Genomic DNA, 15,845 nt, shown 5'->3' with positions numbered 1-15,845 from the left:
TTATTTTTGTATTAGACAGGCGTCGGGGCGCAGTGGTTAGATGGCCAACTGTGAAACTAGTTTCGCGGATTCAATTCCCGCCAGCTACAAGATAAAAGAATCCAGGAAAAAATATTTTCTCAATTGGTCTGGGGGTTGCAGTGTATATTCAATAACTTTCTTTCATATTCCTTCTTTCCTGTTTATTATAGGCTCTAAAATAAAGGCTTAGCGGGTTATTCCTTTAAAAAAAAACTAAATTTCTACATGGCATCTCTTTTTCTATGGTTTTTCGAACATCATTTTTTGGAGCCGGCAATTTCGGATTGACGGTTTGACGTTTGGCATAATTTGACATAAGTCAGTGAAAACACATTTTAAAAACTTTATTTGTGTAATAGTGTTTTCAAAATAACAAATTTGAGTTAATTGTTATTATGGATTTTGAGCCAATACTAGGGCAGGTACAAGGCGCGCTTTTAAAGGCCAATAATGTTTTTGGTTTTGCCAATTTGCTTTCAAGAGGAGGTAAGCTCAAATATTGCACCTAAACAATTAATTAATATCAGAAATCAGGTACTAAACTTTTTTCATATATTTTTTCAGGGAATGAAACTAGGATAAACAATGTGGTGGAAATCGTATTAAAAACTCTCTCTGGAAACGGTTTTATCTCTGACGGAACAATTGTATTTCCGCATTACCAAGTTCTGCGTAAAATCAACTTTTTTCTTATATTAAACACAGATTTAAGATTATTAGAAGAGTTAGTAAACAGTGATGATATTGGTCATTTAATTTGGATCACACCGACGATTTCAAAATGTTTGTTAGTTCACCTAATCTGGGGACTAGACTTTCATCAGTTTCTCTGCGAAGCCGTGAAATATTGCGAACCTAGTTTGTCTCTGGAAATATTGGAAGTCGCTGCGCAAAATGTTAAATATTCAACACCGCAGGAAAGCGTGCAACGGGCTAGTACTCTGATTTCATCGGCTTACGAGATGATTGTAAGAATGTCCAAAAGGGCTCTCAAAGTCAAAGATCAAAAACTTATTCTTGACGGAACACTTAATCAGATATGTGATTTGTTGAAATATTTTGGCGATCCTCCGAATCAAAGCAAAATGTCGACCTGGACCATGGATCAACTGTATCTTCACGCCGGCAACGCCATGTACACTTTTCTAGAGAACTTGATTCACTGCTTCGTGGTATTTCTAAACGAGCCTCCAGTCGTTCCGGAAGATTGCCAACTATATTTGGTTACTTTCGACGATTCGGAAAATAAAAGTTTCTCGGAAAAGCAAGATAACATGGACGATATTGTCGCTGAATATATCACCAAGTTGAATGGCATGCTGTTGGAATCTGCCAAACATAATGTGATGGCCATCAATGTTGATATTTTCTGTTCCTGGTGCGAGTGTAAGGATGAGAAGGATTCCTCTAAAGTGTTGCAGCAATCCATCGGCGAACTGGCCTACGCACTCTGTGAGATTTTAAAATCTGACGACCGATTTGATAATGAAGTCATTAGTATGCTTCCTACTATATCTTACAAACCCGAGTGTTTAACTGATCGCATTCAAAATGCCGATCGAGACACATTTCTCGAAAATGCGTCTATAAACTCAGCAGAACAAAATATTTGGATGGCATCGCTGATAAAAAAAAACTATTTCTTTTCCGATGAAAAATGTATAAACTGCGCCGTAAATAATATAGCGGTCATATCACACGATGACTGCATATCCATTCTAAAATCCTGCATTGAAATATTATACGGTAATGTTAAGTACGAGTTTGCCGATGATATCAAAATGTTGCTATTGAAATGCTTGGCTTCCCAACCAATAAACGAGCAAATGTCGCTTATTCAGAATAGTTTTTCTGAAATCGGCGATGCTTTAGAGTTGCCGGATTATGAAAAAAAACTAACAGAGTTGTTCAACAAACTCCTCGAACTAACAGACTGTCAATTAACTGAAATATATTCGCTCTTTATACAGAACCCTTGCAAGTTTTATAGTAAAACTTTTAAAGAATGCTTAGATAATATGCAGCAAACATCAGTGATGCTGAATGCTTTGGAACGTTTAAAAGTTTTTGACAATATTAAAATTAAGCATGACTTTGATATCACTTCCTATACTTGTCATAATAATAGTATGACCGGGATACCTCTTTTAATACTCCATACAATAAAAGAAATTGATTTAGGAACTATCAATTCTGAAGCTAATAAATTAAGTTACATTCATTTAATGAAAGGTATAGTTGATAAAGATTTAATCTCTGGTGAAATTATATTGTTGAAAGTAATGATGCCTGCGATTCATAAATATCTTTCCGAAACAAACTATTCTTGTCTGCAACTGTATTTGTTAGCACTGCAGGAAGTTTTCTGCTCCATTAAACACGCTAAATATATAGCTCCTCTATTGGTCATGCTGGGACAGGTGATGGAGGCAGTACGATGGAATTTGGCAACCTTTACAGCAACATCTGTGGAAGTTCTCGAATCTACCATTGTTTTTCAGACATCCACTTTAAAAAATTTTCTTCAAAATAAACAGCCAACAGGTAACCAATTTTTCTGTCTGTATTTTTTTTACTCGGTGCTGTTATTAAAATCCAAAATCTTATATCTCGTAATTTATCAGGACTCGATAAGAATGAATAACAGTATAATCTAATAAAAAAAAACTTTTAGTGAATTTTAAAACCCTGTATTGAATTTAATAGAATTTTAAATCATTGCCATCAAAAGTAAATCAATTCCGATCGCATGTCTCAAAAAAATATTGATAACTTATTTGAGTAGAAAACACCTTGACAAAGAAACTGGTTTTCATCTAAAACATGTCGGCATTAGAATCACATATAGTGAAATTACTTTCCAAATATGTGTTCTTATAATAATTATTGTATTTGACTTGTTTTGGATATATAAATATCACAAAGGAATTGTGTGTGTTTTAAGGAATTATAATAGAAGTTTTCTTTGCAAGTTTAGGAGACTTAGAGCGTAAGACATTCGTCGACAGCCGACTGTTACCTTCTTGAACATTTGGGCTTTTGGTCTTCGATCACCTAGCCCTACAGGCATAATTTGAAACACCACATGTTGCTTTTTTTAATATTTTAAAATCTTAATTTGTTATTTTAGTCAATTTTGCAATTACAGATAAGATAAATATTTGTAAATTTAAAATTCAATGTATATTATTTTAAACTTATAATATAAGAAATCAAACACTGATTTGAGTCTACTGAACATTTTATTTTATTTTTACAAATATAAAAACAAAAGTTTCGTTACAATTGTCTAAACTAATGTTTTTTTGTTTGAAAATGCCCTTACTTTAACAAGGCGAAACAATTGTCACGAAATTTTTGTTTTTATATTTGTAAAAATAAAACCAAGTGTTCAGTAGACTGAAATCAGTGTTTGACTTCTTCTTTATAAGTTTAAATATGGAGTTCTACAAAATAAACACCAAATCAATCAATAATATTATTTTTTTGTATTATTAATCCTGTTACTCAGTAACTGGCGATGTCTATAAATAGTTCAGCTTCTCTTGAATGAGTTTTCTGTGGTTTTTTCCTATAAAGGTCCACTGCCGAAATTCCATCCCATTTCCAACACTACTCAGATAAAGGTAGCCTGCATACAGTATTCTCTTGGAAATATAAATCTTGTACTTAATAAGCGAGGTCAATACAGCAAGTCTCGTATAATTTATTTTTTTTAATTCGGTATATAAGTTTTGTTTTTGAGAATACTGCATTAAAACAACTGTAAACCCTTTAAATAATTGCATGCTATTAAATAATTTATATTTAACTCCGTAGTAATACCACATCTTCAAATCATAACATTTAAAAAGTATTTATAGGTATATTGTAAAACTTGTTTTGTTTTTACCGTTCTTTTAATCGACTTGTAGGCAAATAAATATGTTTATGGTGTTTAATCATATCAGTAATATTCAAATTGCTTTTAGTACGTACACAACAATACTATCCACTGAACACGAAACAGTTCTCGAGTAATAATAATCTTGATTTGCAAGGAGGAGTATATTATATTCATATTCCTAAAAAATAGTAAAAATATAAATTATGTTCTCTTGTCTAGTTTGTCAATTTGACTGCAGTAACTAGTAAAAGGTCAGGTGAATTAAAATAAAACGCTCTCTGTGCCCAGAATTTAGCTTTTTTTAAAAATCCTAATTAAAGCTACTTTTTGCACCATAGTGTTATTAATAAAAATCTGCGCGACTGTTCCACTTGCCCCGCTACCCGGGGTAAGTATCAGAGAGAGAGAGAATCTACTAATCTATCACGGTAGAGTATCATAGCAGTACATCTCCTAATATAGTCATAATAAAGATATTATCTTATTAAATACAAATAATTAGAATAACTATCAATGAAATTAGTACCTCCAATCATTCAAATGTGCGAGAAAAAAGTTTTTCATTCTAATTTGGGGCAAGAGTGTCAAACAAAAGAACTGTCGGAAAGTATTTTTTTTATTTTTTTAAATTGGAACACAATAGTTACATCTTTGTTTTGATTCTGGAACAACTCTGAGCAAATAGGCCCTCAATAAGGAAATACCATGTTTTTTTTTACAATTTTAAATTAATAAGGGTATAAAATACTGTCAAGTAAAAAAAACTCTTCTTAATACTTATTAGCATCATAAAAAATATTTTTTAATTTATAATTTTGAATTCCAGCAAAAACGGTCCATTGCATTGGCCACACCCCTAATATTTTTTTATATATTTTTTATTATTAATAAAACATATTATAATACGTATAGTAGATATTATATTCCCAAGAGTTATTTTTTAAAAAAAAACTTATTTGGGACCGCACATAAAAAGAAATCATTTTTGTGACAATACATAATATTATACATAATACATCCGAAATAGTAAGAAAACATAATAAAAGAAACATAAAACACAGCACTTCACACCATCTATATTATCATCATTCCCTTTCCGCACCTAATGGTGCATAGGGCACTGGATTGGTACACCAATCGCAGCATATCTCGATCAATTTTGTTACATGAAGGTAAGGTGATCAGTCTTACGCTTCAGGTACCAGTCAAGGGACTATGAAATCCAGGGACCATCTATATAAATTAAATTTAATAATCCACTCCAGGGACCATCTATATAAATTACATAAATAACTATCACTATCAAAATGATTTAAGTAATATGTCACGGTTTGTGACTGTTTAAATTGAAATATAATATCGTCACGAATCTTGACGTCACAATTATCAAAGCATTTTTAAAAATATATTTTTTTATAACATTATGTTTGAAAACGTTTCTCCGCAGCATCCATATTGATTTTGAAAATGCAATTGATTTTTCTAAATCCATTTCATATATTTTTATCGGTATTCATAGTATGTGATATTTCCCTGTTATATAGACTTTGATAAATGAACTTTTGTTCCTCTCGCCCCATAGTAACTCTTGCCTCACCTTACTTTTTTATTTTTTCAGACACTGAATTTAAATGGTTGATCAGCAAACTTAATTTTCTTACTCCGATGAATGCTTACTACTTTCAACAATTATGGCCTCATAAATCTTTCGAAGAGTTATATGATACGACTTTGAACCCTAAGGATTCCCTTAGTTGCTTGTGTTATGTAAGTATTCAATCTATGTTATTGTGATCGTCTAGAGTACTTTCATATCTTTAGTTTAGAATTCAGAAGGATTTTGGCTGGTTTGATATTCTTGCACAAATTAATAGCCAACGGTATAGATGCCCATGATATCCTTGCTCAGATAAACCTTAATGTACCTCACCGTAACTTGCGCACCAATGCTGTCTTTGCTGTGGGAAATTATAAAACTAACGTCGGATTCTTTTCCCCTCTGTCAAGGATCCTCAGAACAGTGAACGAAATCTCACTAAACGATACTGTCGATGTATTCCTACAGCGAGGGCAGGCATTTAAGAAGCAAGCGGTGTTGTCTCCTGACTCGCGATGTCACACTTGCCATTTCCACCTAGATTATGCTATACTTATACCTTTTGTTAATTATACATTTTGTAAATTTAAGTAGATTTTAAGACTGTTTATATTAAGTATTACTCATTAATGCCAATCTATTAGGGCTTACTTAAGCCTGTTGATTGGCTTTAAAAAAAATCAACTGCAGTAACTTTCTTCTCATTATATATGTATGTATCTACAAAATAAATTAATCAAATTTAAAGTAAAGAAAAGACAAATATAGTAACAAAACAAACAAACAAACCATCTCACCGTCTCACAGTACAGAGATAGGCAGAAAGGATAAAATGCTACACCACTCTATTTTTATATAGAAACCTTGCTTTCTTTATGTGTCCCAAACTTTAACTTTCAATATGTCCATCTTTAAATATTTATTGGATTTGACCATTCCATGTCTTTCTTGGTCTTTTTTTATCTTTGTATGCATCAAAATTCGCATTGTAATTTTGTTTTACTCTTAAAAGACTGTGGTAAATAAATCCATTGCGCACAATGATGTAACATCGTGTTACCACAAGCAATAGACGGAATATTCTTAAGTTCAGACATAAAAAAAAATACAGATTTATTGCTGTATTGGCTGACATTCATTCTTCGCGTAGTATGGAAAAATAATTTTTGTATTAAAATCCAGCATAGTTATACAAATTTTACTTTCCAAATCCGGTGTGAAAATGTCTATTTGAAGATCACAAAAAAAACAACATCATCATTAAAAAAATAAGGGAGATACATCAAGTCTTGTATTGTGTGTAGACTATTGTGACATCGCAGCCACACAAGAGTTAACCGTTCCTTCTTTGTCGGTTCGCTCTTCATGCCCAAACCAACGCAGCATCTTTTCTTAAATTTTATAAAATATGCTTGTTAGCCATGTATACTTTACGGATCTCGACATTTGTTTCATTATTTGTATCATTTCATTAATAGTTAAAAAAATATATATACAACCTGTCCCAAAATTCAACGATAAGCGGGCTCATGACTACTCGAGAAAAAAAAAAGAAAAAAAAACATTTTTGCTATACTTACAAAAAAAATTATAAAATCCATCAAATCCGCTTTTTTGTTCTTTCAAGGCATTATTTCTGCTACAATTTTCTTTTATTCTAATTATTTTTAAAGCTTTAAAAGATTCATCTTTATTATAGGCATAGCATAAAATTTTAAATCAATATCGTGCACCTATATTTAAAAATATTTGAAATATATTATTTAGTCCGGAGAAGCTAAGTCAGTGACATGTTCTTTGCCTCATCTCTCTGCGTTCTTACTGTCTGTGTTCAGATTTTAAACTGCGAGTTAAAAAATATTTTTAACCATCTTTCCTTATTAAGTTTCTTTGTTTATGAAACCAATTGAGATTTTTCTTTCTTGATTTTTAGCTTTTGCCGCGATGCTCCTTGGCCGAGTGGAAAAACATATTCTCTGGGATGAGTACGCAGAATAATGGTGCTACAAATTTTGTCACGCTCTGTTCTGTAATAAAATTGATAGCAACCAGTGCCAAGGATATTAACACTGAGAAAGCATTTTCCTGTCTGGAGTTCTGCTATAGAAATGCAGCTAATTCACTGCAGGTATGTGGACGATCTTTACCGGATAATAGGATTCATCGGTTAATTATTGATTAATTATATTGGCGGCCACCATAGTGTAATGACGCCTCCCTCGCACACAGAGGATTTTGCAATAATTGAATGTGGTTTTTCTGAAACCCGGGCATTCTGTGCTATATTAGATCGCTGAAATTTAACCTTTCAAAAACAACTAGGAGTGCGGCTGAAAAAAGCCGGTGCCACATTCAACAGTATAAAGGATGTCTGGAGATCGGATATTTACTACCCGAAACAGCAAAATATTGAGTTTCGAAAATAGATGTCTCAGAAGAATCTTGGGTGTGGGGGGGTTTGACTTTGTAAGGAATAAGAGAACAGGCAGCTTTTAAAACTATTTTTATTCATTTGAATTCGTTGAATGAAATGAATTAATTTGAATTCATTGAATTCATTTCAACTCATTTCAATTCATATGAGAATAATTATTGACAGAAATCTACAATGGGAGGTACAGGTCCTCCCGCTTCCAGAATAAGAAAATTTTGTCATATTCTGCTCACTTAGGAACATCTTGATCATTGGCACTCTCAGAACTGTGTATTTTGCTGTTTTCCAGTCACTACTTATGGTATAGTGGGCTGGGGAAGTTGCATAATAAATATATATATTCAACAATGTTTGATTATGTCCAAATGCTTGCAGACTGGCTGGATTTCCTCCCTGGGGAGTTGTTCATATTTAAATTTATTTCTGCAAGCATTTGGACATAATCAAACATTGTTGAATTACTACCTGGTAAAAGAAGAAGTATAAAAATTGGAAAATTGTTTCCAGGCGTTGCCTAGTAGGTGATTTGGTTCAGCCGGATGAATCTCACCCACGTGATAAAGGTTTCAGCTCTTTCACTTCACAAAAGTCAACAGATGGAAGAGTTGAGGAAATGTGGATGTTCAAACATGGGCAGAATGGTGAATGTTACACAGTGTGTAAAGTGGCCACTTAAACCAGCCAATGACAGGTCATAAGCCCTGTAAATGCCTAGACTTCCAAATTTCTCCTCAAAAACTTTTTCCCTCTCTGTTGAAATAAATTTAAATATATATATTGTTTAATGTTCCTGGTATTCAGGTTTGTCTCAGGTCTCATGTTAGTTTATATGATTGAATATTTTTTTATTTTTTTTAGGAAAGCATCTCAACTGTGTCGAATGTGTCAAACTCTGAAGCGATAGTTTTGTTTAGTGAAGTGGTGGCACTTGTTAATAGCGCTCCTGAGAAGAGTCAACAAACCTGCTTCACCGCCTTCCTGGTTCCCCTGTCTCGGCTCATCTCCTTGTACATGGAGCCCCTCGACCCATCAGACCCTGAGATGGCAATCCTGACACAAGCCATCGAGAAACTACACCATGAGAATTCGAGAAAAATCCTCGAAAAATTATGTGCCAAATATGTATAATTTTTTAAATGTCAATTAAATCTGTTTCTCTAAGATTGTCTTTTGACTATTTTTTATTTTTTGTCTATGGGTTGTAGGCGACCAATAGGTTTTTATCATAGAATTAAGATTAGTCCAGAAATCGCAAATGCACATCAAACAGAAGGCGACTAAATTACTCATAAATGAGTAGGTTTACGTTTTGACCCATTAGTTTCTTTGTAGACGTCGCTCAGTATGCAACTACTGATTTGAATTCAACTATGCCGTGTTGTCTTTTTAAAGTGTAGAAATACTGCTAGGATCTTAAAGAAACAGGATGCAATCACATTTCATGTGTAATTAGCAAATGAATGTGTATGTAACAAATGCATTACTTAAAAATTGAGTTATTTTTCCATCTGTCAGATTGTCGAAGAAACAAAATGAACATTTCGTTAGTGTTGCCAGGGTAGTAAATTTTTTTTACCCTACTTTGCTCATCTAATGAGAGAACTAATGAAAATTGGATCTTGGATTAAACAACTCATCGTGGACATTTAACCGAAAGTATCTTTAAAATATAAAATATTATTTAACATGATAAAAAATATCCGTTTTAAGTTATATAAAATTTGTTTTATATTTTAAGTTTAAAGTATGAATTAATGATAATTCAATTACTCTTATTAAATGACCCTTTACTTATCTACTCTGTTGTGTCAATCAATGTTTCTGCGTGCACAATAAAATTTTAGAGAAATTAACACATTATTTTCTTTTTACCTTACATTTGTGTTATAATTATATTTTTTTTTTCCATCGTGCAACATTACGCGGCGGCATCACGAATGCGCGCGGCGAAAGTAAGTCACAGAGGGGGAATTATTGGACACAGTCCGATGTATTCAAATATGATTCTACGCTCTTTCTGAACTATACTTAATTCTATGGTTTTTATATCGACAGTATGGTGAGTTCATCGTCATAATTTCCATTTTCATTCCCAGTGGTGAATAAGTTACTGCATTGGTGGATCAAATGCAGTTTATCTCAATCATCTTTCACATAAAGTAAGGCGATAGACGAAACAGTCGTAATTTTATTACAAATACCCGAGAAGTTATACCAATTACTTCACTTTTCTCATATTTATTTTTTAATTGAATATTTTTATACATTCTTTATTTTATCAAAAATGATTACAATTTAATTTAATCCTGATGTACCTATTACAAATACGTTATAATTTTTTTTACTGAAAAACCGATCACTTTGTCTTTAAAGTATGAGTGTATATGGTCACAGACTTAAGGTTTTACTAAGGACCCTATGTCCACCGATCCTGTTAAGTTACAAAACATAATAACCTTTTTTATAAAAAAAAAATTTACATGCCGAATGACCTTGAACGTCCCATACTTAATAATAAATCTCGACAACCACTCGATGGAACTAAACCTGGTTTTGGCAGTCATGTAAAGTGTCCTAAAACAAAGCTACTCGTATTTGTAATATCTTTAAAAAATAAAAATTAGTACGTCAAATTCGTTTCTTACCGAAAAATACCGTATTTTACCAAAATCTGGTAAAATTCCCGCAAAATACCGCGGTAATTTTACCGCCTTGCATCTCAACATAAATAATAAATTGTCACATAAATATAATACATCTGTAAAATAAATAATGCTACACAACTTGAAATATTATTAATCATCTTTCGCTTTCCGCACCTAATGGTGCATAGGGCACTGTATTGGTACACCAATCGTAGCGTATCTTAATCATTTTAGTTACACGAAAAACTAAATATTTTTTTATATACAGGTGACTGGAACTGAACCCGCCATGGCAAATCCGCATATAGAGGATGTCATTTGCTAATTATTGAACCTTACTTTCCTTAACTAAAGTTTTATAGTTAGGGAGATATGCCAATTTTTATACTTTATTGAGATTTTTCCAAACATTGACTTTCAAGCATTCAGAACTTTATTATTTTAGTAAAAGGGTGACAAACTAGAGAACTAACTTAGAGTAGAATAAATTATTGCAACACCGTAGTTTTTTTTAAAGCGTAATATCTTATTTTTTAACCCTAGTTCTTAAACTAGGAAGTTCCCTTAGGAAGTTTCGACGTATTTTAATCACAAATGTTTATGACTACCAACAAATATATAAAAAATACTTCGGTTTTCAATTTTCGTCAAATATATTTTTTGTAAAGTATTTATAATTTTTATTTTAAAAACATTAAAAATATATACGAAACATATAAGTAGGTACTATTTATAGTTTTTTTAATTTGTATGAACACAAAATGGAAGTTACTCTTTCCTATGTAAATTGAATTGCAGTCATAATAATTAATGAGTAAGTTCTGTGGTTTTTAAAAAACATTATGTATGCATTTATTAATAAACTGTAAAACTTTTTTTAAAGTTTTATAATTTTTAATTAGTCCGTGCTTAGCGTCACTAGTTCTCTTCGGAGATTTGTCCTGATTTATGAGTTGGCTTCCCGGAAACGGGAAATCAATCACAGCACTCTGTCGTTGGTTGATTTAGAAGAATTTATGACGTCATTCAAAGTAGTTATTTGAAACATTTTAGTAAAACTTCGGGGTTTAGTTAAATGCTCTAATTTTTACCGCGTGTAAGAAAAACGTACAGATTTACTATATTTAAGGACTGTCTCTTTGTATATTAGACACTGTCCATATTTATTATAAAATAGGATTGCATTTATTCGTAAGCTATATCTTGGTAAAAGAGCGCGTAATAAATAGCTCCGAAACCGGTAGATAAAAAAAATAAATTTTATGTCTTTAAAAACATAATGTTTTTATATTCATTTTAAAAAGAGCAATCTCTTAATCTGTCTTCATTGGAGAGACGTAGAACTGAGATGGATCTTATATGTATTTTCAAAATACTTAATGCTATAAGTGATGTCCCATCTCTGCTGCTATAATTTTTTTTCACGTTCCCAACCATATCACCAAAAGTAAACATCATTTTAAATCTAAAAAAAAGTAATAATAAAAACAATTAAAATAATTTTTAAAAATAAGTGTACTCGTAAAGTACACAATACAAAAAAGAAAACATAGAAAGCACTTTAATCTAACAAATGTAAATTACCGTTCACCATCTTGAAAATGATTAATAGAGTTGATTTATATAAACTATACTAAACTTTATGTTATCAGCAACGTCGGAATAGTTATTGCCATGATTTTGAGAATTATTCTATTAAAATCTATTACCTACTTTCACTATCTATTAAAACAATTAGTTACGAGAAAATGTTCAAAAAGACTTTTAAAAAATGGATAGTGGAGCTGGGTAGAAGTAAAATGGATTGTCTCATTCGCCCAAATCAATATTGAATCAACTGTTCCACAAATGGATAGCTTATGTTATGTTTTTGTTATTTCATTGTGCGTTTTGTAATATAAATAATAACTGTCTGAGCATTTTGTTAATTATCTTTGTTTATTAAGTTATTCTTCTTTGTTTATTCTCAAATGTAAAAATATTTATAAAAAAAGTATATTTTTAAGTGTCCTCGGCACGGGTAGATCCCGGTGAGATCACATTATTTTTACTATTATTTACACTTCCGCTTAAATTTACTTTTTTCCTCTGTTTCCGTTTCTGCTTCCGTTATGACACTTCCGTTGCATCACTAATGAGTAAACTGTTCGCGAATTGTTACAATTAAACTGAGGTAATTGACGAGTCCTTCGTCCAGAATTACGATAATCTTATATTGCGATAATGCATTTAGGTATATTTGATTAAATCATCCATTGCTTAGAGATGTGTGTCAAAAGGAAACGGCTTTTGTAATATATGCAAATTGCTTCATCAACTAATTGAGTATCCTCGATCTTTGTCCACAATTTGACCTAATGGGAGTCGTGTGTCAGCTATTATCGTCCTGTCAGTTTTAATTTCAATTACTTGAGAGGTAATTTATGCATTATTGACTCATTTTCAGGATTAATACTAAACGGAAGGGCGATATAACCTTCCAGTGGTGATATTCTGAATCGTCTCATCCAGTGGTCGGCAAACTCATCAGTCAAAAGAGCCAAAGATCAGCAGTTAAACTATTGAGATTTTAAATTATTATGAAAATAAAACTTTGTTATCAGTGTTACGTTTTATTTTCGTTGTCAAAGTTTTATTTTCATAATAGTTTATAATGAAGTGTTACGAAGTGAATGCCGATTCAATTAAAAATATTATCGAGATTTTCTTTGAGAGCCAAATTCCTTAAATCCAAAATGAGGAAATCGTACGATTTTGCCATTTTAAAAAGAAAGTTTTTTTTAATCGCGCAATAATAAAAAAAATAAAAAAATATAAATTAGATTTATGCTTTTAAGCAATAATTTTTAAAGGTATTTTTGTTAAAAAATATACTTAAAAGTTTTTTGTAACTAAAATATTATTAATTTTAGACCGGCAGATTACGCCATTTCAAATTTAGACTAAACTTAGGTATCTGGGATCTCAATAAAGACTATAGATGCAATCATTTGAAGATAATAAATTGAACATGAGTGTCGGAAGCAAAATTGTATTTTTTTGTTTTTGAAAACAAATACAAGCATTTTAAATCACATACATTTTTGTGACATTTTCCTTTAATTCTACGTAAAATTGTGCCTTCGGTAATATGTTAAAAAAAACATATTTATTGATGTATTTTAGTTAAAACTTTTTTTTATAGAATTGTATTATCTTTTTTAAAAAAATAAAAATATTCTGGTTGTAATATTTAATTTATAACATCTTATTAACGTTTTTATGACCTTCATACCTCCCCTTTCCGGTACCAATACATAAAGTACATGGATAAGCAGCAGAAAATATGCGTATTCGCTCCCCATTTAAACTAGATTTTTTTTTAATAGGCGATGATAAAAAGCCATAGCTAAAATTGCGATGACAATATTGATCATTTAAACATTTCTTCTGGAAATGTCTGCTCACAAAGCGGTTCTTGTTGAATGATGCAATGGTAAAGACGTATCTCGTGATTAATTTTATATTTCAAAGGACAAAAAAAAAATCCCCATCTGCTTCATTAAAACAATTTTATTCAGTTGAATATGATGTGTTTCCATGCATTTAATGACAGTATTTGAAATATTCTCGCCACATCTTGGAACTTTTAGTGGCAATAATCCTTCAAGTTCTTCTTCAGAACCGGTAGACGAACTAAATCTAATGAAGGTGAAACTTGCGTTGTGAGCCGCGGTCGAGTGGCTCGCGAGCCACTGTTTGCCGACCTCTGCCCTAGAGAGTGTTTGATTTGGGAATTTTACTTTTCGCACCTAAACTTTGTTTCATTTATGACCACAATCTCAAACAAATACGAACACATGAAACTAAATGCGAAAATAGACCAGTTATTAGACCATTATTGCGACCCAAAACTCTTAATTAGGTTAAATTTACCAAACCGTACCGTAAAAAAATAAACATTCACAAATATCCACTCTCTAGAAGAAGATTCAGAATACCACCCCTGGGCCCCGATCACAATAAGAAGTTAAGATTTATCTTCAATTTTAGCGACAAAGTAAAATTAAGTTTTCTGTATAACAAGCAGAATATGCAAAAAAAAAACATTATAGGTTACCGATGAAGATACTTTAAATATTCATGCAAATATACTTACTCATTTTCGTACACAAATATCGGTTTTTCTTTATAGACAGTCTGTCAACTTCCCATTATAATCGGGGCCCTGGACAAGACTTTAAAACATTAATTTAAATACATTTCCAAATTTAAAAAAATAATTCTGATTGGTCAGTTGAATTACCGCAAACAGGACATTTACTAATCTACCACAACTCTCTCAGCATTGGTTAATTCGGAAAAACTACCCAGATAGCAGTGAAACTTGGTACAAACTTGATTTAAGATTGATGGAAGGTTGAAAAGGAAAATTTGACGCGAGAAGTTTTTATCAAAAGTTGCTGGAATATTGTTATGACAAATTTGAAGAGACAAGTTTTGACAAAACTTGCTGGAATCTTGTTATGTCAAGAATAGTATTTCAGAATCCGAAAGTCATATAGTGATGATCAACACATTGCCATATACATATAAATTTGGAGAGAATTCCTTTTTTTATTTTTTTTATTTAAACTGTTATATTTAATCCTAGGACTTTTCTACAAGACCGATTTTTTTTTTTGGCACCACAACAGGCCGTGAGGCCCAATTACAGTGGTGAATTACAGCACGGTACGCTCAGCCTTAAGAAAATCACATTTAATTTTTGTGTTCTCACCAGGAATCGATCCCAGAACCTTCCATGTGTGAGCCAAATATCTTAACCACTACACCACGGAGGCCGCCGAACTAAATTAGTGCATGACAAATATCTAAAAAGTGGTTAATTCCAAACAACATTCAGATTGGCAATACTATCAAAGTCATATAAAAATGATATATTTCACCGTTTTTGTCCGTGGGTTTCATGTCATTTTTAATGCGCGATTCTTTAATTACGCATTTATCATTGGACGTTTTTCCGGAGATTTTAAAACTTTTAATATTTTTGAAATGTTAATACTCAGTTTAAAGGATAAACTATTGATATGCCACTGAGGAAAAAACATTAAAAATGAGTTTTTGTTGCACTGTCACTCGACAAAACCGTCTTGTCAAGAGCTCTTCAAAAGTAAGTATGATAAATATCTCATCCACTGCATAATGCTTCCAATAGTTTAAACTGATTAATTATTAAATATCACAAACATTATACTATTATTGAATTGAATTGATTGAATT

The 15,845-nt window shown here is 31.7% G+C and overlaps 1 protein-coding gene across 1 annotated transcript; it reads left to right on the top strand.

The window, feature by feature from the left end:
- The first annotated feature begins 273 nt into the window (after window positions 1-273).
- Window positions 274-9,099, top strand: LOC148277585 (uncharacterized). The gene is made up of 5 exons (XM_088232691.1): window positions 274-507; window positions 586-2,565; window positions 5,526-5,674; window positions 7,438-7,632; window positions 8,797-9,099. The coding sequence occupies exons 1-5, from the start codon at window positions 417-419 to the stop codon at window positions 9,064-9,066; spliced, it is 2,685 nt and encodes an 894-aa protein (XP_088088817.1). The 5' UTR covers window positions 274-416; the 3' UTR covers window positions 9,067-9,099.
- Window positions 9,100-15,845: the final 6,746 nt, after the last annotated feature.

Source organism: Micrasema longulum, unplaced genomic scaffold (assembly GCF_059751315.1).
Source record: "Micrasema longulum isolate JH-2025_06_02 unplaced genomic scaffold, ASM5975131v1 h1tg001009l, whole genome shotgun sequence".
Classification (NCBI taxonomy): Eukaryota; Metazoa; Arthropoda; class Insecta; order Trichoptera; family Brachycentridae; genus Micrasema; species Micrasema longulum.
This window is presented reverse-complemented; position numbering and strand designations above follow the sequence as displayed.

Bases quoted from the DNA above. Each gene is read 5' to 3' on its own strand.
- LOC148277585 (XM_088232691.1), top strand. From the start codon at position 417: ATGGATTTTGAGCCAATACTAGGGCAGGTACAAGGCGCGCTTTTAAAG. The intron at 508-585 runs GTAAGCTCAAAT...ATATTTTTTCAG, and splicing joins CAATTTGCTTTCAAGAGGAG to GGAATGAAACTAGGATAAAC. The intron at 7,633-8,796 runs GTATGTGGACGA...TATTTTTTTTAG, and splicing joins ATGCAGCTAATTCACTGCAG to GAAAGCATCTCAACTGTGTC.